This window comes from Engystomops pustulosus, chromosome 4 (assembly GCF_040894005.1).
Source record: "Engystomops pustulosus chromosome 4, aEngPut4.maternal, whole genome shotgun sequence".
Taxonomy (NCBI): Eukaryota; Metazoa; Chordata; class Amphibia; order Anura; family Leptodactylidae; genus Engystomops; species Engystomops pustulosus.
In genome coordinates, this window is record NC_092414.1 from 62,879,918 (window position 1) to 62,907,810 (window position 27,893).

Below are 27,893 nucleotides of genomic sequence, written 5' to 3' on the forward strand. Positions count from 1 at the left end.
TTTGCAGGCAGTAGCAGCAGCAGCAGCTCAGACTCCACAGTGATAGAGAGACCAGTGGATAAGTACTTACCTAGTGAGTGGCAGCTTTGGAGCTATTGCTTTCCCATGCCCCGTGCATCCCATTGAGTTGCTGCACTGCTGCCTTACAGATCAGTGGAAATCTTCATGCATGCTGTCTTACCGCAACCACCTACCTTCACATCCAGAATTTATGCCGCTACCGCTTCCTTTTCCTAACAAACATCCTATGTCCACGTGGCTTTTCCCTTAAAAGCTTGTGTTAACCCTTGAGCATCTTACATGTAGAGTTATAATAAGAATAAACTTCTGGCTGATGTTTCTGGAGTTACAAGCTATAGAATTGTATATAGAGTTCTGTCATATTACCCCGGAAGAGTTAAATCCCTCTGGAATTAGAACGTTAATGATTGGGATATAAATTAGAGGATCAGTATAATAGCCCCAGTGTGTTCTCTCTGAGATGGCCACACAGTTTAAGGGCGTCCCCTTCTGATAACCCCTTTCTTTCCCCTAGAACACCAAAAATTCTGCTACAGTTAACCCTTCCATGCTATAATCTGTAGGGTTACAGATTCTTCACTGTCCTAGGAATCCTTTCTCAGACCCAGATAAAAGGGGTGCTAAGGAAAAAACCCTGCCCAGTCCTGGTAGTTACCCCTTTGTATCCTTAGACCGCCAGTGACTGAGCCTGTTGTCTGTTTTACCAGCGGCAACTAAGTAAGTTATGAACTGAACCCTGACTATAGGATGTTACTCTGGGTCACTAAAATGTATGTAGAATATGATGCTCAAAAGGTGGACACACACTATAAAGGGAAAAACTCAAGGCAGTGCGTTGTTCTGGTTATTGCTGTCCTATATATGTTGTGGCTGTTCCTCTATAATATTAACCATTTTAATAAATTACAATATTTACGTAATGGATTATAAATGTGTATCTTTAAAAGCTGCTTTATTCCAAGTACACATCTATCCCGAATGACATTCACATGTATAATGAATGGTTCTGTCTGTACCAGTATCCACATTGTTACTTATAACTCGTTTTATAGAAGTGAATAACTACTGCTATATCCAAAAGTCTTGCTTGTGGTCCCAGCAGTGAGGCCAATGCCGTGGAAGATAGTTGGAAAAAATATTCAAAGGGGTTGTCCATTTTCAGTAAATAATTGGTATTGTTTGTGTAATGAAAGTTACACAATTTTCCAATATATTTTCTGCATTTCTAGATCTCTGCTTGCTGTCCTGCAATAGGAAGCGTCATTGTTCTTACGTCCCAGGATCAGGTCAGGCAGATGCATGAGCCGTTATATTAGGGCTCTACCACATTGGCGTTGTTTTTCACATCCACGTTTTAGTGGCTTTCACGAATGCCTCACAAAGCTATTTGGTTAGATTTATCAGAAGTTTTAATTGCCCATTAACCCCTTCACGCTCTGCAATGGATATATCCGCCACAGAGCTATGAAGGGTGTATGAAGAGGGCTCACGGGCTGAGCTCTCTTCATACAGAGATGGGCTTTGCTGCATATTGCAGCAAAGGCCCATTGCTATCACTCGCGGTCGGTGCTTGCAGAGCAGTGGGGCACATTTACTTACCTGTCCACATCGCGATCCCCGATCCGGAATGTCCGGCGATCATGGATTGTGCCGCGATTCACTACGAGCATGCGCCGGATAACCTGCATGTGACGCTCCCCTCTCTGATCCGCCGGAGTTCACCATCTTCTTCCCGGTTCATGTAAGTGCATGGCTCGCAGAACAATTTAAATGTTAAATCCCGCATTTAGTCAGAATCCGACGGAACGATCCCCCCCCCAATTTGTGTCGCATGAAAGCCAGCGTCGATGCGCCAAAATCCAGTCACGTGCGCCAAAAGCTAAATGTGGCGCGTAACAGAAATCAACAGAATATTCGACGATAGTGCGGTCCGCGGACCCTTAGTAAATAAGCCCCAGTGAGTTACAGCATCTAAGTCTGTGCCCAGCAGATCAGAGTGGATTGTAAATGTGCTGCAAAGACAGCAGAGAGAACCCGTACATAATAAAGATTGCATATTGCATAGTTCAATTGGAAATCAGTTGTAATAAAAAAATGATTTAAAGAGAATCTTTCAGGCAAAATAACCCCTTAAACTAAATATATTTTTTTAAACTGCCATTAGAAAGCATTGCCTCTATCCCTTCATTCTCCCTCTACATGCTGGTGAACCTAAGCAATGAGGTCCAAAAGCTGTATGCAAATGACCTGTGAAATGTCCAATGAGTCATTAGCATATTCAAGCCGTCCAGCTTATTCAGCCTGTGTAATGATGTGAGGCTGTATAATGATGTGCTTCCTGGTGCTGGCGCCCCCTGCAGCCTGTGTGTGAGAGATACAACAGCTCCAGGCTGCAGCCATGTTATAGCAGAACATGTCAGGTACTTGTGTAGCTGATGCCTGTGTATCACACAAGTGTATTAGGAGGATGTAGCATGTCAGCAGATGCAGCACACACACCAGCAATGCTTTACTATACATTACATACAGGCATGAGCGGGGGGGGGAGAGGGGAGGGGGAACGGTGGTGACATCACTGCCTCTGACCATGTGACCAGTCTCATTTACATAATAAAGAAAAGATAATTTTATAATGATTAATGTATGAAATAACTAGATAAAGGCTGGGATGGTTCCTTGTGAGCTGCTCCAACAGGTAGAGGTGACAGGACTAGTGACAGAGACCTGATGACAGGTGTCCTTTAATATTTATGCAATATCAGCCATCGTTTTAGAATATTGTAATGTTAAAGGAAAACTACCATAACATATCTACATATTTAGATATTATACCAGATCTACCTTATGTTTAATAGGGTAGCCTTTTTTTAGAGTTAATCCTTTAGACCCCCGTAACTTTTATAATCTTTCATTACCCTAATATGTAAATTTCTGAAAGAGGCAACTGGGGAGTGGAGTAGCCAGAGCTAAAGCTACACGGTCTCGCTACTCCATGCCCCGGTTGCCTTTTTTGATACTCATAGCTCCTCATAGCTGCGCGCACTCGTCCGTGAAGCTGGAGTTCTGCTCATACACAGTAGCTCTGGCTTCATAGCCGAGACCGCGCAGCCGCCAGCTCTGCATAGCGTATTGGGATAATAAAAGATTATAAAAGTTACGGGGGTCTAAAAGATTACCCCTAAAAAGGGCCATCCTAGCATACATTAGGTGAACCTGCCACCGGATCTACCTTAATAGCTAGATCCGTGATGGTAGATTTCCTTTAAGTTAAGAATAAATATGAAAATGTACAAGTGAGGTTAGACATCAGTAACACACTCTATTTCAGTTTATAAAGGCAAAATATGTGTTGCCACTTACTGAATGCAAGTGTTTTGGTCTCACTGCATTTATGCATCCAAAGTAGTATTTCATCCAATGCCCCTGGAAAGCATTCCAAAACATATTCCAAGTGCAAAGTGTGAACGCGGCCTCAGGGCACCATTTCTGTATTGTTAACTATTTGTTAACATTTGCAGGAGTGTTGCACTTTTTGCTTTGTCAAGCATAAAATCTAAGCTGTAGATGACGGTATAAATCTGCAGCACTGCTTTTTTGCAGGTTACATTACGCATTCACTGCTAAAGCGCCATAGACTGTCTGCACAGAGAACCCAGTTTTTGGTGTGTTTCCACATTCCTTTTGTATGCAGTTCAAGGTTTGGGTCACAAAAAGGGCATAATGGTGGTCATGCACAAAAAATCTTTGCGGGCGTTGCTTGCTGCCCATCTGCCGATGTTCATAGGAAGGACAGCTGGTGCCGTAAAGACGGGCAGGATAAGGACTTGCCCTATTTTTTTGTGGCGCAGGAAGGTTAGTTGTTCTAACACATATGCATGAGGCCTTACTGTACTTAAAATTACTAAATGAAGAGGTTTTTGGTTTACATTCTTGTCACCAGGAAGCGATACATGGATATTGCTTCTTATCTGCATTTTGTCAGTGAGACGATTTCCCTTTTTATGGGGGCTACAGTCACTTGGATCAAATGAAATACTTCATTCTCTGCCTTTTATATTTCAAAAATGACATGAACTGAGAGAAAGTATAGCATGGGTAGATTTTTTCAGGCTGTATAGTTTGTTCACAACACTAACCATGGTGCACAAATATTAGGTAGCACTTCTCTAAACCTGCGGATCTTATCAGGAGATTGCCCAAATCCATCCAGACATCACTGGCAAAATGCAATAAAATGAAGAAAACCTCTGGCACTTCAAGGTAGTTTGATGCAAATTTTATGTTCTAATAACATCAGGTAAAAACATCACTTTTAGAAACCGGGGGGGGGGAGGGGGCAGACCAGTTCAGATACAGATCAGTTGCCAAGCGGGTTGAGAGTTCGAGCATCTTGGGTGTAAACACGAAGGATGGGCCCATCAGTCTCTTATGCCCTCACTTACATGTTGCTAGTTACCAGACACAAGTGCTTGGCTACATTCACACTAACATATAGCCGGGTCGTAGCACAGCAGGCATATACATTCGCCACGATGGAAAGGAGGAGGGGTGACCCTTTCCGTCTCCATTGTGAAGCACCGCGCTGTAACGTGGATGATATCACATATCCTATCTTTTCCCAGTGTATGGAGCAATACGGTGCCGCACGTGTGCTGCACCATACTGCTCCGTGCTACACCGTGTGCTCATTGCCGGCCTATGGGGGACATATGTACGTCCGCAAGCTTGGGCCGTATATACTTTCCCCAACGGTGGTGTGAATGCAGCCTAGCGCTGTTTTTTAATCACTTAAGTGTCCGGTCAACATTTGTCACAGCGCCAAATCCTGGTCATACACATGAGGTAGCTGGATCAGCCATCTCCCCTGACTTGCATGTATATTTGAGCTTTCCTGTTTACGTTCCTCCAAAGGTGATCATTGCACCGGTATGAAGCATGTGAATGAATGAGGTTTAATTCTTTAACTAACAGAAGGGTTTTTTTTACTTTCTCACATTTGCTTTCCCTCCCGGAAGCAGAGGTCACAGATGATCAATCCCTATAGGCACTATATACCATATAGCTAATCTTTGGGTATTGTAACCAGCTGTTTTTTTTTTCTCTCTGCCCCGCTGCCGCCTACCTGCGATAAAATTTCAAGAACAAGCAGGTTGGTGTAATGGGTTTGTGCTCCGTTTCTCTAAATAGTTCTCTTAGGAGCTTTATAACATCAGCCAGACACTGAGCAGCTACTATTTGAGCTTTATGTACTGGTTTTGCTGTGACTTCCGTAAAACAAGATAATTTTACCTTGTTATCTTGAAAATGATTGATTCTGTCTGGTCCTTTTGTCTCATTGAAATAATGTTAAAGGTAAAGATATTAAACTCTGGTGTCCTGTTAAAACACAATGTAATTATTTAGAGCCAAATGGGCAACACTATGATAGGTGATCTCTTGTGTGTTATATGTTTCCATTAGAAGAGTGCCTTTTTTTTTTAAGTACTTTTCAATCTGCATGAATCCATCTGTCATATTAATATATTTCCCATAGGCAAGAAGAAGGTCTCCCCAGATAAAATGGCAGAGATGCAAGCACGGATCGATGAGGAAAGGAAGGCACTTGAAGCAAAGCTTGACATGGAAGAAGAAGAACGGAATAAAGCTAGAGCGGAGCTAGAGAGGAGGGAGAAAGATCTCCTAAAGGCCCGGTAAGTACATCAGGCAGTGCAGTGTAATGTCTACCTCAGTGAAGAAAGCTGAACTGTACATGCTAAGTCATCAATTCATTTAGGTGAGGAAATACTGCTCCCTCTTTTGATGATCATTGCAGGGCCCAGGGCCTGTACCTCTAGCAGACTAATAAATCATTACTTACAGGACAGCTACCACCAGGATGAAGGATTGTATGCAAATGAGGCTAGGGGACTTCAGGCTTTATTAATACCTATGGAGCCTGGAGCCTCTCAGGCTAATTTGCATACAATCCTTCATTCTGGTGGTAAATTCCCTTTAAAGGGGATTGCCCATGAAAGAAAGTTCTCCAATTTTAATCCCCTATCCATAATCCATTCACAATAAAGATCATTTTTAACCCCCTTACTTTACAATTTTACTTGTTTTATTGCTGTTTTTAGCTCCTATCAATCAGTGATTGTCAGTGTAAGATTCCAGAGTGTGGGCGGGGACTCCCTAAACAGAAACTTCATGATTCCTCTGCGCTATGAGATGCTGTGAGCTAACCAACAAAGAGACAAGATGCACCAATGAAGCTCATCTAACATAATACAATATCAATTGATATTGTATTATGTTAGATGAGCTTCATTGGAGCATCTTGTCTCTTTGTTGGTTTGCTGATTATTGCTTATGCACCAGCTCAATTGTACCATTCGGTTGTGCTACCCTACTTATTATTAAAGAAAAGATGCTGTGAGCTGACAATGTGCTTAGATTATCAGGGTGCAAGGTTCATCTACACTTTTATTTACCTTCTGAACATTCTACTAGTATCTGACACATATAAAAAGAGACACAAGACAGATCATAGATGATGAGATTCATTAACTAGTTATAAAACACAATTACACTCTTAGATTCTGCTCCGTCATTTAATCAATAAAACAGCCAGCTTTACTATCAAGACCTTATCTTGTTTGTAGCTAGTAGAGTAAGGCTACATTTACACGAATATATATGCTGCCTGGCTGTAGCCATACATAAGCTGCGCTGGAGAGGAGGAGGGATGACCTTTCCTCTCTCCATTCAAAATAATGTAATAAGGCTGAAGATAGAGTATGCTCTATCTGTTTGCAGTTCCGTGCAGCTATTGCCGTCTACGACCATAGTCATAATTTCAAACTGCCTGGATACAACTGAAAAACTGTGAAATGCTGTATTTTTTTTTAAAATAACATTGAATTAGAGAATGTGTTATTTTGTTATCCTGATTACAGTATATTTAAGAATCTTGTCTTAGTGGGAATATCCCTTTAATATGACCAGAATACCCTACAATGCGCTGCATTTCATTTTAGTAAATACAAAGCCTCAGCTTACCAACAATGCATGTGAATTAACATTTTGTGGTTATATATCGCACACGGCCACAATCATATGTTTTTACACTACTCAGAAAAAGTTTGGCATATTTGGCTTTTGCATAAAATTAATGGAACAAGTACTGGCTACAGTGATATTTAATCATGAATGGAGGGCAACATGGAATGGGGATTCTATTGAAAAGCCAACAGCAGTGGTGGGTATACTCCTACAAAAAAAGTCTCAATAACTTGTCTCATGATCGTCAATCAGACCTTGACAATGACATCTTCTTCTTCTGGTCACAAGACATGGCATCCCACAGTTTTTGAAGGGTGACTCTCTGGTCATTGAGGTTCTGGAGTACAAAGTCAGCTATTTAGCTGATCCTATAGGTTTTCAATGGGATTCAAGTCTGGAGAAAGTGCAGGCCACTCCATTTGAGGAACCTTATTCTCCAGCAGCCATTATAATGCAACCGCAACGAGCTGGCACAGTGTTGGTTGTGAAGATAAAATTGTTCTGTGTTGTTGTATATATATAGGCACAATGACTGGGTTAATGATGTTATAGAAGTTGTATGAGATTGTCACTACCATCAGCAAAATGTAGGGCAGTTTGGTATTGACTAGACGCTTCTGTCCACACTGTTACACCACCACCAATGCAAGTCGCTCTCCTCGGCATCTCCAACATCATTGGCCACCTTAATTCCGGATTTGCTTTTATTTTTGAACACCAGTGACTCAGAGTCCCATTGTTCAGGATAAATGTTCTCTGGCCGTTGTAAAACAATGTGGGGTCATTTATCTTGGGATTTTCTTTTGTTAGGATTTTTCTTATGTTAGGATTTCTCTTATGTTAGGATTTCTCTTATGTTTGCCACTCTTTTGGCACAATTTGTTCCTAAATTTATGAATTTTACACACTAAATTAGCCACGCAAGAATGTTTCTGTGCTGCGCCTGACATATCTTTAAAAATAACTGTGTACGTATAAATAACTGTGGACGTTGCAATTTTGGCGCAAATCGGGGTTCAGAAGTCGCAAATAAACTCCAGTTCCAGTCAGGTGTAGGAAAAACTTTAGAAGGGGCTGAAAAACTGTTTGCAACTTCTTAATAAAACATTGCAAAAACCTCCCCCCCCCCCCCCCAGACTCAGCTACCTTATTTATCAACCACTAAGATAAATGAAATAAGTCCAAAACCAAGAAAACGCAAAGAAAGACACTCACAAATGTCCTGACTAAAGAAAAAATGACCCCCAATGACTTTTGAGTCTGGCGTTGTGGTTTTGCAAAAAGGAATGAAACATTGAACAGTTGGACATTTGCATTAAAACGTTTATAGCAGGTCACCTCAGGCTTATCTGTAAAGGTTAGAGGGCATTTTAGGTTCTTGAAATTTCGACCAAGTGGAAAGTATATCCCTATCTTTTTCTGTATAAATATATAATACTGTACTTCTGAAGTATGTGTTGAGACCTATACTGGATGGACACTTAAAGGGAATTTCAGCACTAAAAATATTGGTAGAACCTAAAGATAAGTCCTATATTCAAGCTTGGTGGTGTCTCTACCAATATATTATTGAGAAGACATTGGGTGCTCATTTTTTTAGCCTGAAATTCCCTTTTTATGGTGGCATATTCATACTAGAATTGAGATATTTTTCATCTTGTTAGTATTAATGGTATATATGGTAATTTATAATATTTGTTGTGTTGGTTTGTATCAGAATCCAGAGCAAGGGTCACTATATTCTACACCTCCACAGTATACCAATAAACGGCTCTTCTGTGTCACTTCAGTGACTCGTCATTTTCAGTCTATCAGCAAGATCTTCTTCTTTTTTATGATTTCCTTCTGTTTATATTTAAAAATAGACAAAAACTCTTCTTTTTTTTGTCTGTGATTATAATTGTAGATCGGTATCGCAACTCCCTACCAATGTGACCGCTAAGTAGAAGTGTGGTATTACCAGGTTGTTCCGTTTGCGGTATATTTACACATATACTTTTGTTACTTATGGAAAAAAACATTCTGAAAACTCTGTAGTCATTAAATATTTCTATTTTCGTATTTTTTTTTCTGTTTGTTCAATTGTGACGTCTATTTCTTTTACAAAGAAAGCCCATACTAAATGTGTGGTATTCCTGAATGGCTTACAGGGGGGGTTTTTACTAACAAAATTAAAAAAAAAGATCTATAAATTTTATGATTCATGTTTATCCCACTTTTCTTGTAGACAAGAACATCAGTCGCTCCTTGAGAAACTGTCTGCATTAGAGAAAAAGGTCATTGTTGGAGGAGTGGATTTGCTGGCCAAGGCAGAGGAACAGGAAAAACTTTTGGAAGAATCAAATCATGAGCTTGAGGAGCGGAGAAGGCGAGCAGAGAAACTTCGAAGGGAATTGGAAGAAAAGGAGGTTTGTGGTTCTAGGGAATGTGATATCTGGAATTCAACGCTGTTTAAATAAGGTTTTAATGTCAGAAGGTTCTAGGTCAGTGATGGCGAACCTTTAAGAGCCTGAGTGCCCAAACTTCAACCAAAAGCCACTTATTTATTGCAAAGTGCCAGCACAGCAACTTAAGCAGTAATTTATTTCTCCTTGTTCTTTGACAACTTTCAATCCTTCAGCCTCCTAAAGACACCAACGCAGTTGAAAGGAGGAGGGCAAATTCCTCTATCATTGTAGAAAGATTCTGCAGGCAGATTCTTTGAGTATTGTCTGGTGAACATCATGCTGGGGTGATGGCCTGGGTGCCCACAGAAAGGGCTCAGAGTGGCGCCTCTGGCACCAGTGCCATAGGTTCGCCACCACTGTTCTAGGTTATCATATTACAGAATAAAGCCCAGTTCACATCTGCATCAGTTTCTAGGTTATCATATTACATAATAAGGCCCAGTTCACATTTGCATCCAGGGTTTCTGTTTATAGAAGAGCACGATGAAAATACTGAGGTTAAATGGAAGATCTTCAATACACCCTTCATTACCCTCCAGGTTCCATGTTTGGTAGGGTAGCTTCCATCATGCTCCATCATTTAGAGAGTAATAAAATGTGCATACTACTGTGCAATTTTTTTCTACTATAAATATCAGAAGAGTATAATGGAATCTGTGAAGCTTAGCCTTATTTTGTAGTCTTCTCCATTGGTTGTTCAGCTTCGCCATAGGCTCACACTTCCTGTTCTGAAGAGATCACTTTTAAGCAGTCATATCATATCATTATCACTGCACAAAGGGCTAGGCTGCAATCACATCTCATTTCGTGCCATAAGTTGTAAGGTCACAACGAGGAGTCCCTACAATGTATGGCACAGACATATCCAACTGTATGCTTATAGGGACCTGAATGCGGAGGGAGTAGTGAACAACTGATGTACGGGGTGTTCCCCTTATATGGAGAGTGACATCACCAGTTCTCCCTGTCCGGCTTAGTAACATATGCGCTATGCTGCATCCGTTCCCCAAAAGCTACTATTCCCTCCGCTGAGCGCATACCTCACACAGCAGGAGGGAGAAGGGTGGAAGAACATAGTTTGATATGTCTTTCCATTATGCCTTTTTCAGCCAATGCAACGTATACTGGTATTAGATCGAGGCAACAACTATGCCTATGTCTGCTAATAAATGTTAATGTTTACACTCCGCGTCCATGCCGGGAGCTTTCCCGACGTATACGCTGAGCGTATACAAAAAAAACCGAGGTCGGAACCCAGCCGTTCAATGAAAGGCATCATTTCTATGTATAACACAGGATCACAATACTTCAATTTGATGGCCATGTCTTCTGTCACCTCCCTGCTTAGCAACTTCTGCACAGATGACCAGCATGCTTCCAACACTTTTCTGTAGAATGAACATCTCTAGATTGTAGGTTCTGAACTATGTGCCCGCTGTAAAGCACATCTCAAAATCCTATAAGCAGCTGCAGCTATGGCAAGATAATAATAACTTCACTATACTACAGAAAATGCATTCTAAACTCTAAAACTAATCTACTTTTAGAATATTAAAAAAAACGATAAAAATATATATTTATTAGTATCTGGTTTTAATTTGGAAAAGTATATCTACACTTTTTTTTTTTTTAATAACTGGAAAAAAACCTTTTCAATAAAAATTCACAAAGAAAAAAGGCATAAAATGGTCTGAACAATACGTGCCAAACAATATAAGATGGTACATGGATATCCTACAGCACATGTTTGTTAAGTATGGCTAAACCAATCTCTCTGAGAATGATGCAAATTGTAACTAGAGGCTTAAAATAATCATCAAATATGCGCGTTAGAATTATGTCATGTAGACAATCAATCTCCAATGGTTCTTTCAAGTTGTTGTCATCCATTCTGGGGGACAGAAAGCTGAAAAAAAAAATACTGGAAAATCCGGAATATTAAACAATCAAACCACATTAACACAGAACTAAGGAAAAGTACATCTACACTTTAAGGCTATTTTAGCGGTGTATCCAGCATCTCCATTTCTTTCTACAGGCTCATGCCCACACCCATAGATTCCTTTGCCTGTGTAGGAGCTGAATGAGATATACTGATACTCTGAACGCCCAGTCCTGCCTTCCCCTAACATCATCTTGATATTAGGATAAATAAGAAAGAATAATGGAAAATGTGCCTATAGTCCCACCAAAAAAATTCCCATTGGGCCATATAATAATATGGTTTATTACTGTATATATCCATTCTCTTTATTTATGTGGAAGTGTTTTCATTCTTCTTCAATATTTCAAATTCTTTCCATTTTACAGCAAGAGCGATTAGATATTGAGGAGAAATACACCAGTTTACAGGAGGAGGCACAGGGTAAAACCAAAAAGCTGAAGAAGGTGTGGACCATGCTAATGGCGGCAAAGTCTGAGGTGGGTCTCTCAACATATTACTGTGTTGTTATTACTAAGATGTAGCTTTCCGCTGCCTTAATTGGTGAACAGATAAAAGTTACGGTATATTTAATATTTGTCGCTGCGGATTTGTAGGAAAAGGTTTGCTGGTAAGTTCAGAGTGTTGGGAAAATCTGAAACAAAATCCACTTCCCATTTGGAATTAATGGAAGGTCACAATCTACAAAGATTTATTCCACATAGATTCTGCTAATTATGTAGGACCTTTATGTCAGAATCCTGGCTAATTTCACAATGGCATTTGTCATTCATACGGATCGATGTTTTAACAAAAAAAAAATCTGATTTATACTAGGTGGATGTCACTGTAAAAATACATAAAATAACATATATACTCGCGTATAGGCCGAGTTTTTCAGCACAAAAAATGTGCTGAAAAACGTCCCCTCGGCTTATACACGAGTCACAACGAGTTAAAAAATACTTAAAAAATAATAAATTTATATACTCACCCTCCGGTGGCCCCGATCTGCAGCGCTGCTCCCCCGATGTCCTCTTCTGCAGCGCTGAAGTATACTACTGGGGGCAGGCTGGGCAGTGCTGTATACTACTGGGGGCAGGCTGGGCTGTGCTGTATACTACTGGGGGCAGGCTGGGCAGTGCTGTATACTACTGGGGGCAAGATGGGCAGTGCTGTATACTACTGGGGGCAAGCTGGGCAGTGCTGTATACTACTGGGGGCAAGCTGGGCAGTGCTGTATACTACTGGGGGCAGGCTGGGCAGTGCTGTATACTACTGGGGGCAGGCTGCATACTATAGGGGGCTGGATGGCTATATACTGGGGGGGGGGTGTCTGTGACCAATCCATTTCCCACCCTCGGCTTATACTCGAGTCAATAGGTTTTCCCAGTTTTTGGTGGTAAAATTAGGGGTCTCAGCTTATACTCGGGTCGGCTTATACTCGAGTATATACGGTACATAAAATCACTTATGACTTTCCAGTTTCAGCAGGAGAAATTGGTATTGAATATGTCACCCATTTTCTAAGTAGATCTTAAATCAAACATTTTTATTAAAACATTTTCCATCTTTTATGACCTAATAGGCACAAGACAAAAACACTCCAAAATACATAGAAAATATATAACTTCTCTCCCCCCCCCCCCCCCAACCATGCAGGTATAACAACATGGCAGGATATACATGCATATATACAGACATTACAAATATATATATATATATATATATATATATATAGCATTTCCACTTTTTTCCTAGAGCACAAGGGTCACCATTTACTGGCCTAAAGACGATAGCTAAGACTTTCACCCAAATCTAGAAGTACAGTACCTTGCTTAGGCCTGATGTATCCTACCCCACAATTTTTTTTCAATCTTTTTTGGGGAATTTTCGTTTTAAATTTCTAAGTAGATCTAATATCTGAAGGAGAGATAGACGTGAAATCCACCAATCCACACTGAAAAAAAATCAAGCCATAAATATCCATAGTACGTGTTATAATGAAAACTATTGAGTGCATATACTGCCATTCATTCCTCCCACAAGGTGTCTCTGAGTCCCCTCTATGTTTGTTGAATTCTGTATGTCGGTTTTCTTAGCTGCAAAGATTACGGTAGATGTGGACTGTGATAGAGATGACCAGATTGGACACAAGCTAAAGTTAGTTCTTGTAACCAAAATTAGTAACAACATTTTCTAGTATGTATTGCAGTTCAAGAATGCAATAAAAAGTAAATAAAATGAACGGAAAATTGTAAATCTAGGCTAATATTCTTTCATCAGGTGTGATAATGGATAATAAATAATGTTTTATAAACCATGGATCTTTATGAGATGTCATGGCTGTATTTTTAGGGCATTTAGAGATCACAGATTGTGCTCCTTTCATAGGGTGAAACAGGCTGACTTGTGGATTGTCTTAGTAATAACCATTCACGTTATACAGGCAGTCCCCGGGTTACATACAAGATAGGGTCTGTAGGTTTGTTCTTAAGTTGAATTTGTATGTAAGTCGGAACTGTATACTTTATCATTGTAATCCCAGCCAGAACTTTTTTGGTCTCTGTGACAATTGGATTTTAAAAATGTTGGGTTGTCATAAGAATCAGGATTAACACTAAAGCTTCATTACAGACACCTGTGATATCTGTTATAGCTGTTTATTGTAGCCTAGGACTAAAGTACAATAAATTACCAATATCCAGAGGTCCGTTTGTAACTATGGGTCGTATGTAAGTCGAGTGTTCTTAAGTAGGGGACCGCCTGTATATGACCAGAGCTAACCCCAAAGGTCACCGCTCATCGCCTTCACCAATTATAGGGTGTTTATTCCACAAGACAAAGTATAGTGTATGCAGTGATTCACCAGTGTTTGCCGTGATAATAACAGCTCCCGCATGGGGAAGTTTCTGCTGGTTTTCTATAAAAGTTTGATTTCAATCTAACATGCATTCATTTCACAGAATTACAAAAGGAAATGGGGTCTATCAGCCCCTCAGAAACCACAATCTTGCTAAAAGTGTCAATGAGGTATTAAATGGGGATTTGAAAGCTTAAAGACTTCACAGGTCATTTAACCCCTCACTTATATGTACATGTACATCATTGATCATGGTCAAAAGTAAGGCGTTGGGCCCAAGAGCACTCTCTCTACACCTGATCGCCACCCACCGCTCTACAGACAGAATGGCAGGTACCAAGTGGTTGTCTTTGCATGCTGCAGCTTGTTGTATAAGGTGGATTTCACATTAGTTCGTAATCACAGATGTGAGAAGTGCTGTGCCACGGACTGATCACTCTGCTGGGGACTAAACTCCTCACATAATATTGATATATGATGCAGAGTTCTTGTTTCTCCGATATACAGCAGGGCCGACACTGTACTGTACAGCAGATTGATCAGTCCATGGCGCGACACTTCTCATGTCCATGGATCATGGACTAATGTGAAACCAGCCTAAGGCTGCGTATACACATGGGCCCACATTTACTAAGGGATGTGCTCCAGTTTGCTGGCAGACTTTGCCCGTTCTTTTATGTGAAAACTGCTTGCACTTGTAATTAAGAAGTGTCCGATAGACTTTGTGTCGCAGCTGCTCTATTCTCCATGCGACATAAATTACTGCACTTAAATGGGCATTCTGGTGCTTAGTCGGGCCGTGTGTCACATTTATCATGCAAAGTCCGACAGAAGTGTTGCATGCCCCATGTTAAAGTGGTGCACTGTGTCAGGACCGTGCAGGGGCCGTCAGATTCATGAAGAACAATGCACACTACACAGACAAACTGCACATAGCGGGGGACATTTACTTACCTGTCTGGTGGCAATCCCCGAGGTGCGTTGTCCAACGAGGATTTGGAGCTGCCGCGATTGACTAAGATCATGCGTCCAATTTTCTGCATGTGTCGCTTCCCCGCTCAGGTCTGCCGGAGTTCACCATCTTCTTCCCGGTGCATGTAAGTGCTTGGCTTGCGACACAATTTTGAATGTTAAATCCCGCGCTTAGTCCGAATCAGTCGGGTTGTCGTACAGCCACGCCCCCAATTTGTGTCGCATGAAAGACAGCTTGATTGCGCCAAAATCCAATCGCTTGTGCCAAAAGCCCCAATTAAATGCGCCGCAAAACGGAAAAAGTCTGTAAACCCGACAAAAATGCGGTCTGCGGAACCTTAGTAAATGTGCCCCAGTGTTTTGAAATGCAATGCAACGTTTTGGGAAAGATTTGTGTAATTACTTGCTGTTAACATTTGCATTTACAAAGTGATGTTACAAAGCCTTCACAATGAAAATGCAATGTAACCGAAATGTAGTTAGGCAGATCTCCTCTCCTCAGTTGTTGTATTGCGTTTCAAAATGCAATGTAAAAGCCCCGAGTGATCACAAGTCCCTATGTGAAAAATACATATGAAAAAAAACCTCTGCGTGTTATGGAAATTCCAAAAATGTATGGCACCACGTGGATAAAGGATAAATGTTTCATACCATTATGGCTTCCAGATTTTAGCTAACCTGTAAGCCCATGTGGAAGTCAATGTATCGCAGGATGGAGTGGCATGCTGGGCTCTATTGGCTTCTATGGGACTTCCATACTCAGAAATCCCGCTGGTATGGAGCCAACCAGGGGGACCGTGGATCCTGTATTCTGTGAACTATGGTGGGGCCACAGCTGTTGAGTGTTCATGTCATCTGTTTTAGTAATTTAGCTCCAACACACATTGGTGAAGATAGATGCTGCCATTGCCCTATAATGGGTCCATCTGGTTGCATCATGGGCTTTAGCACAGATTTGATCATATTAGATGGAGGGAAACTAATCAAATGCTGGGCCATGTATGCACTATTCCTCATTACACTTTACCTGCTAGCCTTGATGAACTGTGTCATATTTCTTGTAGATGGCTGACCTGCAGCAAGAACACCAAAGAGAAATTGAGGGCTTATTGGAGAATATCCGGCAGCTGAGTCGTGAGCTTCGACTGCAGATGATCATCATCGATAATTTTATTCCACAGGAATATCAGGTATCACAATTTGTCACATTGCATTTGGCGTGTATACAGTGTATCGGTAGGCTATTTATTCATTCACCATTGGCATACATTAAGGAATTCTATCATGTTGATGGGGTGAAGGATCGCTGGGAGTGGAAAATTGCTATTTGGCTCTTTTTACATCTTATGATGGGTTTATAGTTCTTATTGAAATCCCCAGGGGATTTACAAACCAGTGGTGATGCTTCTGTTTAGTCACTGCTGTGATAGAATCTTCCACCCGTATACACAGATATTTATTGATAAGAAAATATTTTTTTTTATGATTGAAAAAAATCATAAAATCAAAAAGCCCGGGTGGGAAGGACTGACTAACGGGGGTCAGCCTGGGCGGGAAGCATTGACTGACGGGGGTCAGCCCGGGTGGGAAGGCCTGACTGACGGGGGTCAGCCTGGGCGGGAAGCATTGACTGACGGGGGTCAGCCCGGGTGGGAAGCATTGACTGACGGGGGTCAGCCCGGGCGGGAAGGCCTGACTGACGGGGGTCAGCCCGGGCGGGAAGGCCTGACTGACGGGGGTCAGCCCGGGCGGGAAGCATTGACTGACGGGGGTCAGCCCGGGCGGGAAGCATTGACTGACGGGGGTCAGCCCAGGCAGGAAGCATTGACTGACTAATGGGGGTCAGCCCGGGCGGGAAGCACTGACTGATGGCGGCCTCCTGAGCAATAATTTGCTTGGCAAGCTTCTCTGAACAGTGTCTTTTTTTAATAAATAAAAACAATGCTAACCTGAAAATATTTTGTCTAAGGCATCATTTGTGTACGAAATGATGTGGTATTTGAATAACTTCATTTTCTCTGTTCAGGACATGATTGAAAACTACGTCCACTGGAACGAAGATATTGGAGAGTGGCAGCTGGTGAGCAGTGTCCTTAGTTTGTATAAATATGTGCTTTCACATTACAAGGAAGTCTAACATATATGTTTTTGTCTTTTATGTAAGAAATGTGTTGCATACACTGGGAACAACATGAGAAAGCAGACTCCAGTGCCTGATAAGAAAGAAAAGGACGTAAGATTTTTTTTATTTTTTTTCTGAACAAATATATTTTTATTAAAAATTTTAAAACTTTTCAGAGTTATCAAATATGTGCAATTCTCTTGTGATAACACTCAATACACAAATAAAAGGTGCAAAAAAATATTAGCACCAAAAACCTACCAAATTCAGGACATAACATATCAGACATGTGGAAGACTGAAAAGGCAGGGGAGGGGCACCACTGTAAGAGTAGATACAGTAGGTTTACTGCGTTTCATAGCATTTTCATAGCATTTGATTTTGTGTCTCCAAAAATCGTTCCACGGACCCCAGATAAGACTAAAAAATTAGAAGCCCTTTGATTTCCTGCTCCCCTGCCCCTTCTGCCCCTAGAACTTTGACCTTTTTGTCTTCCATGTCCCATAGCTAATCCTGTATTCGTACTGTCTGTATCTGTATCCTGTTAAAAATTGTGCAGGATTGAAATTTCAGAATTTTCTTTAATGGGAAAACCCCTTTGAACTGCTCCCACTAGATAAGTGTTTATAGATGTTAGTCACATGTGAGTTGTACTTACCGTTTTAAACAAGATGATAAATGGTAAGTTATATCTATATATCTAGATAAAGTGTACATCGTTTATAGATGAAATTGGTGAGAAGACTAACAGGTGCTGGGGAATGTTATGGAGGTGGGCCTCCGTTTTTCCTACTTTAGAGGGAACCTGTCACCAGAAGTCAGAATTTTACTGGCAACAGGTCTGAATAGGCCTTGCATAGTACACTATATGACCCCCTGATTGATAGCTCTGCTCTCCTCTGCTCTCCTCTGTTCCCATAATATCCCCTTATATAGATTAGCTGGCTCTCTACCAAAAGTCCTTGTCAAGTCCTGGGGTGATGCCGCATTTCAAATGTCAACGCTCTCCTCCTCCTTAGCATAAGTCTTCACTCAGCCCCCGTAGCTAATTATTCAATTATTTCCCCCCCCCCCCCCCCATAAAGTTTATGCCAATTCTGCCTCTGCGGTGAGCCATAAACCCTTGCACCTGCGCAGTTCGCTGCTCTGAGGCTCCATGCACCCGCAGCGAACTGTGTATGTGCACAGTTTCTGCGCACTTCAACTAGGTAGCGCTCAGGTACGCAACTACATACAGCGCAGAGACTCCACGCATGTGGAGCGAAGATGTGTGCTAATGAGGAGGCGAGCGTTGACATTTGAAATGCGGCATCCCCCCAGGGCTTGACAAGGACTTTTGGCAGCCAGGTAATCTATATAAGGGGAACAGAGCAGAGCAGTCAATCAGGGTGTCATATAGTGTACTATGCAAGGCCTTATACCCTGGCCGCATACCATAACTATCTAACAAACCCTGGAGATTAGGGAGGGATGTGTGGGGCTGTGTATCTGTCGAGAGGACAGTGGGGCACATTTACATTTCACAAGGTTTTTGCGCCAGTTCTCTGTCAGACTGTGCACGCTCTTTTAGGTGCAAACTGCTCGCATAGGTATTTAAGAAGTCTCTGCACCACAATTGTGTCTCACACTACCGTTTTGTAGTGCAGCTGCACTACACATCATGCACCACACATTTGGGGGCATTCCAGTGCCCAATCGGACTGTGCGCCAGATTTAACATGCCGAGAGAAGTGTGTTGCACGCCCTATGTTGGGGAGCACCAGATTCGTGAAGAACGGGCACAAAAATTCTGAATCTACCGCACCTTGCACACTACACAGGCGAACTGCATTTAGTGACTGGTAACTGGACTGCAGACTGGTAACTTGAACGTAATAGGCTTATACCATTAGATCCGCAGGAAACAGATACATAGCTTGTTCCCTGCAGACTTGATCCCGTATGGTAGTAGTGTAAATGAAAGAAAATAAATATTACATACTATATGAAAAAAATATATATACCAGTAAATAAAGGTACAAATAAAGTTCCAGAGAGTCAGCTCACCTGGACATCGGGTTTGTTTCAAGTCTCATCAGCAGTTTGCACGGACAACTCGGGTCTCGGGTATATAACATGAAAAAGAAAGAAACTCCAGCTCCCGCACCAGATAAAAATACCAATGTTCCAGCTTTATTTTTTCAGTTTTAAAAAGCATGCACATGGTAGGCAGAAGCACAGGACAGAGAAAACAAGGGAACAATGACGCAAGACCCTGCTAGCTTACGCGTTTCGATAAAATCTTAATCATAGCTATGTGGTACAAAGTTTTTGGGGTTTTTTTGGATGTTGCTACCACACTGGATCATGAAAGAAACCAAAACTAATGTTCTGCTGCTTGATAATATTCTGGCAGGGGTTTATTGGTCCAATTTCTGATAACCGGTTCCCTTCAAGAATGCCACATCGTGCTCCAGTCTTAATACTTCTGAAACTATCGCAAAAAAAACCTCTAGAATTACTGATAGCCCCTGCCTCTTAGGACCTGGCGTGGATTTGATTTGCATGCCGGAACTACTGTATGACATAGATTTCTGCTATAACTTGCACCAACTCTAATAGTTTTAGTAAATTTAGCTGCTCTTTTCCCGCTTTTAAAAAGCAATGGCAGGGGGAATTGAAAGTCGAAATTTCTTGGCCATATGCCAGGATTTGCTACTGCCTTGTATGGCAGAACACTGGCCTGCAAGGCATGATACGTGCCGCCATAGTGAGAGATATGAGAGAAAGCAGAGTCAGAAGCATCACTGTCGTTGTGGGATCATCTGTTGCTATTGTTCTGATGTAGAAGATAGTGAAATAAACTTGTTTCGACTTTATCTCCTAAAATATATACCACAGTGGCCTCACAATACCATTTACTATATATTTCCATTTCTGATATAGAATAACATCTTGTCTGAATAATCTGATGATTTGCACTTTTATCATTTACACTTTTCCTTTATCTCGTGTCATTTTCATGTGTATTACTAAGCTTTCTGCAGATCTTTTATAATTTTGTTACCATAAAATAATAATGTTTTTGTGTGCCACAGTTTTACTATCTATTGACTTATTTTTTGTATATAGTATGGGATTTTCTATCTATTTTTGGAATATGAATTAAGCTATGCTTTAGCCGTCTGTTGTAAGGATACACTAGGAGTATTCCCGATATGTCCTTCTAATGGAAGGCTACAGGGTATCCCAGTGTATGCTCATAAAGTGGGATAAGTTCTCCAATTTGGCTCTTCCCTCCCTAAAGCGGGATTAGTAGAGAACATCGTCGGCAGCCAGTGATTTGCTGCTGCTGATATTATGAGTGTCTCCCAAGTGGACAGTTGCATCACTCGGGATTCTTCCAGAGTGTATGGTTAGCGAAGGCTGGAGATGGATGCCATACAGTTGCATTCATTTCCCAATAGCCTCTATTGTGATTTACTCAAACCCGATGAAAAAGTACAGACTGCTTCACTTTTTAATCCAGTATTTCCTGCTTGATGTGAAATATGCTGCACAGATGGAGGCAAAAAAGAGGCTGTCAGTATATGCCTATGGTAATGTTTTGGGAAGTAATAGTTCTCCTTACGGAGACTGCCAGTTAAGGCCACCATGTAGGCGTGTGGAGTCTTATAGCCATGGATGGGACAAGGCAAACCACCCCTCTTTTAGCTTCCTTGTAAGGCAGCCCCTTTGACATGAAGCATCGCCTACAAGAAGCCTTATGATATGATGTGTTATTAAATGGTAACGTCTAGCATGTACGCCGGGAGCTTTCTGTATATGCTGAATGTATCCAAAAATGAAGGGTGAATGTAGCTTTAGGCTATTCATTTGCCAATTTCAAGCTCAGATGTTGGGTGCAAACCAGAAAATTCTTTTTCTCTGCTTCCGGTTTTTACATGATGGTAGTGCATTTATTTTTTTGTGTTTCATTCTTTAACTGTAGATAACCTGCTTTTATATATATAATATAAGAACCATATCTATAAAAGTCTTCTGTATAGCTCGGTTACTTTATCCTAAACTTTCAGCCATGGTTTGATGACTTCTATCTCTTAATGTTCCCTCAGCCCTTTGAAGTGGACTTGTCCCATGTATACTTGGCATACACCGAGGAGAGTCTTCGTCAATCTTTAATGAAGCTAGAGAGGCCCAGAACATCTAAAGGAAAAACACGACCCAAGACCGGTCGGAGGTATGTGTAAGTCTCCTGATGGTATCATTTTGGGTTTACATATAACAATCATGACATTTAGCCCTATCCTGGGATTGGAGATAAATGTCTGAACATTGAGGGTCCAGCCACTGGGAACCGCACCAATAGGGTTTGGAAAAGGCCCTATATTCCCCATGCAAATAGAGCAGAAGTGCACAAGCACTGCCTTCTTTTTCACTTCTGTGGCACTGCTGAAATTAGACTGTTCCTAAACAATCTCCTAGAATAGAACAATGTCAAGCATGCACACCACCACACATGCACTTGAGGACTTGATTTGGGAATATGTTTCTGTACTAAGCACCAACCATTATTGTTTTCTGCTGTTGTGATTTGGGGATTTTTTTTGGGGGGGGTGACACTTAAAGGTGTTGGTCACTCTTTTACATATGGTAAATTCCACATTTGCCTGTGTGCCTTAATAATAAACCCTGGATGTTCATCAAGTGATTCAGCATTCCTGCTACTTACTTTAGTGCTGTCTGCAAACTCTGAGACACAGTTGGTGACGCTATTAGGAAGGACTGAAGGTGCCAGAAATAGGAAATTGTGTGTATATATGTAGAGGGCATCATGGTGAGAGCAGGGAAAGGCTGAATCTCTCAAATTAGGCAAAGATACATATGCATGCAGAGACTGGTCTAATGGAACAGATTTATTGAACAGTAGCCAACCCCTTTAAACGATTATACCTTTTTCTTCTCTTAAATTTTCCAGTTGAAATACAGGGTGCCTTGGGTATAAAAGGCAGGGTATAGTCATTTACTTTTTTTCATTACGAAAATGTAATTTAGTAGTAATATATCCTCAAACAGCTTTGCAATGATGTACATCAATGCGATACATGCGCAATGGGTGTGCAGTTTTAACAGAAATGACCCCCTGTTGGTTGCTGATCCTTTGGTAACTTATAAAGCTAAGTGACTGACCTGAAAAAATGTGTATTTCTGGCTCTTCTATGTGAGTATTCAATTCCTTGAGATGACAGGAAGCAGATATTATCTTGTTATCTGAGTTAACCACATCACGTTATAGTTTGTTAACTCATGAAAGAGTAAGGTGGACACTTCTGAGACCTTTTCACACTACAGTGTTTAAAGGAAATCTGTCACCAGACAAGACTGTAGACAGTGTTAGGAGGCAGTCCCGGAGAACCGTGTAGTCCTGCCTTAATATATGTTCTAGGAACTTCAGGATTGTGGAAGTTCTAATTTAGCTCTGCAGCTCTTGCAAGGGCTCTATCAACCTGAAGAGCTTTCTACTCTCGGCACTGTGCTGCTCCACAGCCTCTCCCCTGTATCAGCTGTATCAAGGTTTCGGTTGGATACTCCCTTCAGTCACTCAATAGAGGGGAAGGCTGGGGAACAGTTCCTAGCAAAGAGCCAAAAGCTCCTCAGGCTAGGAGATTTGCTCAGGGCACTTGCTTGCTCAGGGCACAGGGCAAAAGCTTGGATTATTAAGCTCATTTATTTCTGCCATTTACTACAGACACAAAGGTATGATTACACAGATCTCCAGGTCCTATACCTAGCACTGTCTATAGTTTATTATCAACAAAACTGATAGCTCCTTAACGACGTGTGACGTATTATTATGTCAGGCATCATCTGCGGGTGTTTGGAGAGGGCTCACAGACGAGCCCTCTCCATTTCCAGTGTTTGTAACACCAATTGCACATTTTAACCCTTTAATCGCCACCAGCAAACCTGTCAGTGGCATTTAAAAGCCGAAGGTGTGCAGGCGCCGCCATTTTGGCTTTGATCGTCACTCCCCATGACGTCATCAGGAATGGTGATCTGTTACTGTGACAGTGTCTGGTCATGCAAAGACCTGTTTCACACTATGTATTAAAGTGTACAAGGCAAAACGGATGAAGCAGCACTCCAAACATACCAAACTTGCCAACATGTATTAAAGTGTGTGATTTGCACATTGTAATAGATGATATGGAAAATCATCATATACTGCCATACTGTATGTAGTATGGCAGTATATGGAAGGATCAGACAACCTATGGTTATAGATTTTTTTCAAAATGGTAAAAAAAAAAAAAAAAATTACATTAAAAAAACTAAAAATTCAAATCCGCCCCTTCCCCTAAAATTGATATAAATATAAATAAACAGTAAAAATCATAAACATGTTGGGTTTCGCCACGTTCTAAAATGTCCGATCTATCAAAATATAATAATAGTTATTCCCAACGTTTAACCTTGTAACCGAAAATAACAGCCGAAGTCAAAAAGGTCACTTTTTTGCCATTTTGCTAAATATAAAAAATTCACTATAAAGTGATCAAAAGACTATACAGTGCTAAAAATGGTAGCATTGAAAACCCCATCAAAAGTTGCGAAAAATGACACCACATTAAAAGTTATTAGTGATTGGCAAAATGAAGATTTTTTTTTTTTGTGCAGGAGGTTTTAATTTTTGTAGATGTATGAAAACATTATAAACTCTATTCAAATTTGATATCCCTGTGATCGCACTGATCCAAAGATAAAAGTAGACATGTCATTTGGGGCGCACAGAAAAAGCCATAAAATCCAAGCCCACAAGAAAACTGTGCAAATGCATTTTTTCCCCATTTTCACTGCATTTGTAATTTTTTTTTTTTTCCGTTTCCTGGTACAAGGCATGGAATATTAAATAATGTCACTATGAATCGCAATTTGTTACGCAGAAAACAAGCCAGTACACAGCTCTGTACATGTAAAAATAAAAAAGTTTATGGATTTTTGAAGGTGGGGAGTGGAAAATGGAAACACAAAAAAGGACCTTGGCGTTAAGGGGTTTATACTGTATAGATTTGTTGAAACGGACCACTGTGTCTGATTTATAGAACATTATATTGTTCTTGTCCATTCTTTTTCAAATCTGCCATGACAATGGTTCTCTGACATGGCCAAAATGTGAAAATGTACCCTATAACAGTATGTCAGAGTCACTAATGGATTCTGCAGAAAGTAGAAGTTCTTCCCTTTTTAAATCCACTTCCACTCGAATGTTACCTGTGAACTGTAGTTGTATGTGTAGAATCTAATTATCTGTCTGAAAATACATGGTGAACCTCCACATACACATGGATTATTCACCTCATGTCATCTGGGTGGTTTCCTGTAACCTTTCATATATTTATCTACATTTCTATCGTATGGTTTAATAACTATCCAAATATATGGATTTTATTAGATTTTGTGCTTATTATCATCTGTTCTTTCTTTCCTTGTAGGAAGCGTTCCACAAAACCAGAAGCAGTGATTGACTCGTTGCTACAGTAGTTGTCGTCTGCCCCGGGCCTGTGCACCTCTGGAGATGGGTGACCTCTGTGTCATGTAAACTGAATGGAGGCAGATCCCAACGTGTAGGCTTTGTATAACTATTCCTGTGAATCCTGTGTCTCTTCACATTGTGAAATGCCTCATTCTCTTGCACTAAATGCATTAGAAGTTTTATTTGCTCACATTTCATTAAGAATTGAACAATGGACACAACGAAACACGTCTCCCTTGTCCTGTCAGGACACGTAGCATTTCACATTGCTTTTAGAAATTGTAAAGGACCATACACAAGAATGTTGTTTTTGCCCTTTGGTATCTGTGTAAGCTTCCATGGATGCCGCAGGGTATGACCAGGCTGGGCTATCCCTAACTCATTTCATTTCAGTTTTATTTATCATCTTCCAAACAGAAGTGGACTACTGCTGACTGGATGTAGCCGGGATTTCTCTACACAGATGAGGTGACTTCACCCATTCCCGTGTAAAGGTGCCCCTCACTGGTCTAAGCTTATTGGTCAAACACAGGAAATGCTACTTATCCAATCAGTGACTGAAGCTGCCCAGAGGGTAGTGATTGGATGAGCCATTATTTTCTTGTTTGTCAATAATGACCAAAAACAGATTGTTGTATGTGACCAGGCAATTTTGGGAACTAGAGCAGTTGGGGAATGGAAAGTATCACATCTTTTATTGTTTTATAACTCCTTATTCCTCTTGTCCAGATGTTTTACCTGCCTGTTTTACCTTTTAAAAAAGCTTGAAGAGATCATCATCTTCGGAAATGGGGGAAGCAATGGCCATCTTGCCACATAGATGTATATCAGTTATGGAAATGGGGCGACAGATTAGACAATAGCGGGGCATACCGGATTGGTTTTCACTACTCCACTGCAGGGCACTCGGCGTTATGCTCGCTCTGTGTGTTAATTAATATTATCTACGGTAGATTAATGTAAATGGCCAATTTTGCTGTTGGTAGCTCCAGCCACCTCAGAAGCACTGGATAGGTTTTAATATGTTGATCCTTTGAGCACTGTTACACAGCAACCTCCAATGGACCCCAGCCCATAGTCCATCTCCTGTAGGATGTTAGATTACAATAGCTTCATTACCTTTTAAGTTCTAATATTGGTTTCTATTTATTTTATGTATATTTGTGTGAATATTTTGTGCCCTACTGTACAGTTTTTTTTTTATTTTATGTTTGTGAAATACCTTTAAATAGCATTAATGTCCATTTTTCACATTTCACTATGCTGGCATTGCTGGCCTGACTTCACAGTTCTGTACCCGTAGCAGGTAGGCAACTATTTAAAAAGAATAAGAGAGAAAAAAAGTTAATGTAGGAGTAGTGTCCCAAAAGCACTGGTAACATGTCACGTATACTTCTAGTATGATGGATGCTATAGATCCTACAGCCCAGTTGTGATTTAATTGTTAAACCTGCAGCTGGACCCAGTTCTTGTGTCATATTTAGCTATATCATGAGGTAATTGCTATTCTCTATACATAGCCAGATAGCCCCCAGTGATAGTCTAGTCTTCCTGTGCATGAACTATTGACTTCTAAAGGAAAGTGCTGATCGCTTGCACTACGTGACTTGCCTTCCCTTATGTGATTAAGGACAGAAGGGTAAAGGAAAATTGCAATGGTGTGTGGCCATTCAGGGTTTGATACCTTGGGTTTGGGGCGGATCAGACTTATTTATTTCTTTCCACCACTTTCTCCACATGATCATTACATCACAAGGGGTAAAAAAACTATTGGTTTACACACAATGCCCATCATCATTTCATAAGTTCTCTGTCTGAGTCTGACTTCCTTCAAAATAAATTCTACTTGTATTTGAAGACTGTGTTTGTTGTGGATTATTGGATTGTTAGTTTAACCTTTGGGTCATTTGCCATATTCCATTGGGAATGATATTATAATTTCATAGATTGGGACACTTCAAAACGTGACCTTTTTTAACAGATCTCTCTGACAAACCCTCCAGGCTGTCTAAGTGACAGGTCATTGCCCTCCAGATGATGTCACATGGGGGCAACTATCCCATCCATCCCTTCCAGGGGCATTGCTAGGGCTAAAGGTCCACAGCATGGGCCCTGCTGGAGCAGGAGGCACAGTATAATGATGTTGGGAGTGAAGAATGGTAAGTATTAAAGTTGTTGGGTTTTTTTGCGCTGTGGGGGCACCTAATATACTGGGTGCTATAGGGTGAAAATATACTTGGGTTGTGGGGACAGCTAATATACTGGCGGCTGTGGGGGGTTCTTTAAATTTCTGTTCGGATAGGTGTAAGGGGTGTTATGTATGAGGGTGTACACTAGTGAAAATTTGGTACATATGCGTTGGGGTCTGTGCCCCGGATCTTTTACAACCCTACCAACACTCAGGGCTTTTAAATGTCGCCAGTGTCTTTGCCTGCACCCTAGGTTATGTTCGTGTTGAGTAGCGAACACCCACCATGTATGGAAAGGGTTCAACCTATGCCTTTATCCATACTTAATGGCATTATGACATAAAGGTACGTCATAATGCGTTAAAGGGAACCTGTCAGCAGATTTTCACTTATAAACCTAATAAAGTGTTCCCATAGCACTATGCTAACTATTTCCTAGACTGTTTTAAGCTAAAAGATGCCACATCTTATGCCACAGAGAATTAACTTTTTAAGCCTACCTGTCACCCTGCCAGAAGTAGCAGCGAGTTATGTGTGACGTGTGTTATTCATGCAAGTCACTCTGTGACTCAGCTCAGACCATGTCTCTAGCATGCCCTTCATTCCCCTTCATTTTGCATTTTAGCAATTTTTTTTTTCTCACTGTAACACAATTTTACCATAAAATAGACAATATAATATTGTTTGGCATTGTATTCCGCAAATTTTGATATTTCACATGTGGTTTTTAGGTTAACTGGGTGTCATATAGGGTGACGTTAGTGCCTGGAGGGACGAACACATTTTTAGGATAAATTTTTATCA

At 40.9% G+C, this 27,893-nt stretch overlaps 1 protein-coding gene across 3 annotated transcripts in view; it reads left to right on the forward strand.

Moving 5' to 3' along the window:
- The window catches only part of KIF3A (kinesin family member 3A), a 41,150-nt gene extending 14,393 nt beyond the window's left edge, over positions 1 to 26,757 (forward strand). Inside the window, exons 10-18 of one of the 3 annotated variants that reach the window (XM_072146086.1) lie at positions 8 to 73; positions 5,555 to 5,711; positions 9,290 to 9,470; positions 11,820 to 11,930; positions 16,330 to 16,455; positions 17,292 to 17,345; positions 17,430 to 17,498; positions 21,482 to 21,606; positions 24,860 to 26,757. In XM_072146086.1, coding sequence (XP_072002187.1) covers positions 8 to 73; positions 5,555 to 5,711; positions 9,290 to 9,470; positions 11,820 to 11,930; positions 16,330 to 16,455; positions 17,292 to 17,345; positions 17,430 to 17,498; positions 21,482 to 21,606; positions 24,860 to 24,908 — 938 coding nt within the window. In that variant the 3' untranslated portion in view covers positions 24,909 to 26,757. The remainder of the gene's footprint in view (positions 1 to 7; positions 74 to 5,554; positions 5,712 to 9,289; positions 9,471 to 11,819; positions 11,931 to 16,329; positions 16,456 to 17,291; positions 17,346 to 17,429; positions 17,499 to 21,481; positions 21,607 to 24,859) is intronic. The other 2 variants (XM_072146088.1, XM_072146087.1) reach the window with 2 other exon arrangements.
- The last annotated feature ends 1,136 nt before the right edge of the window (positions 26,758 to 27,893 follow it).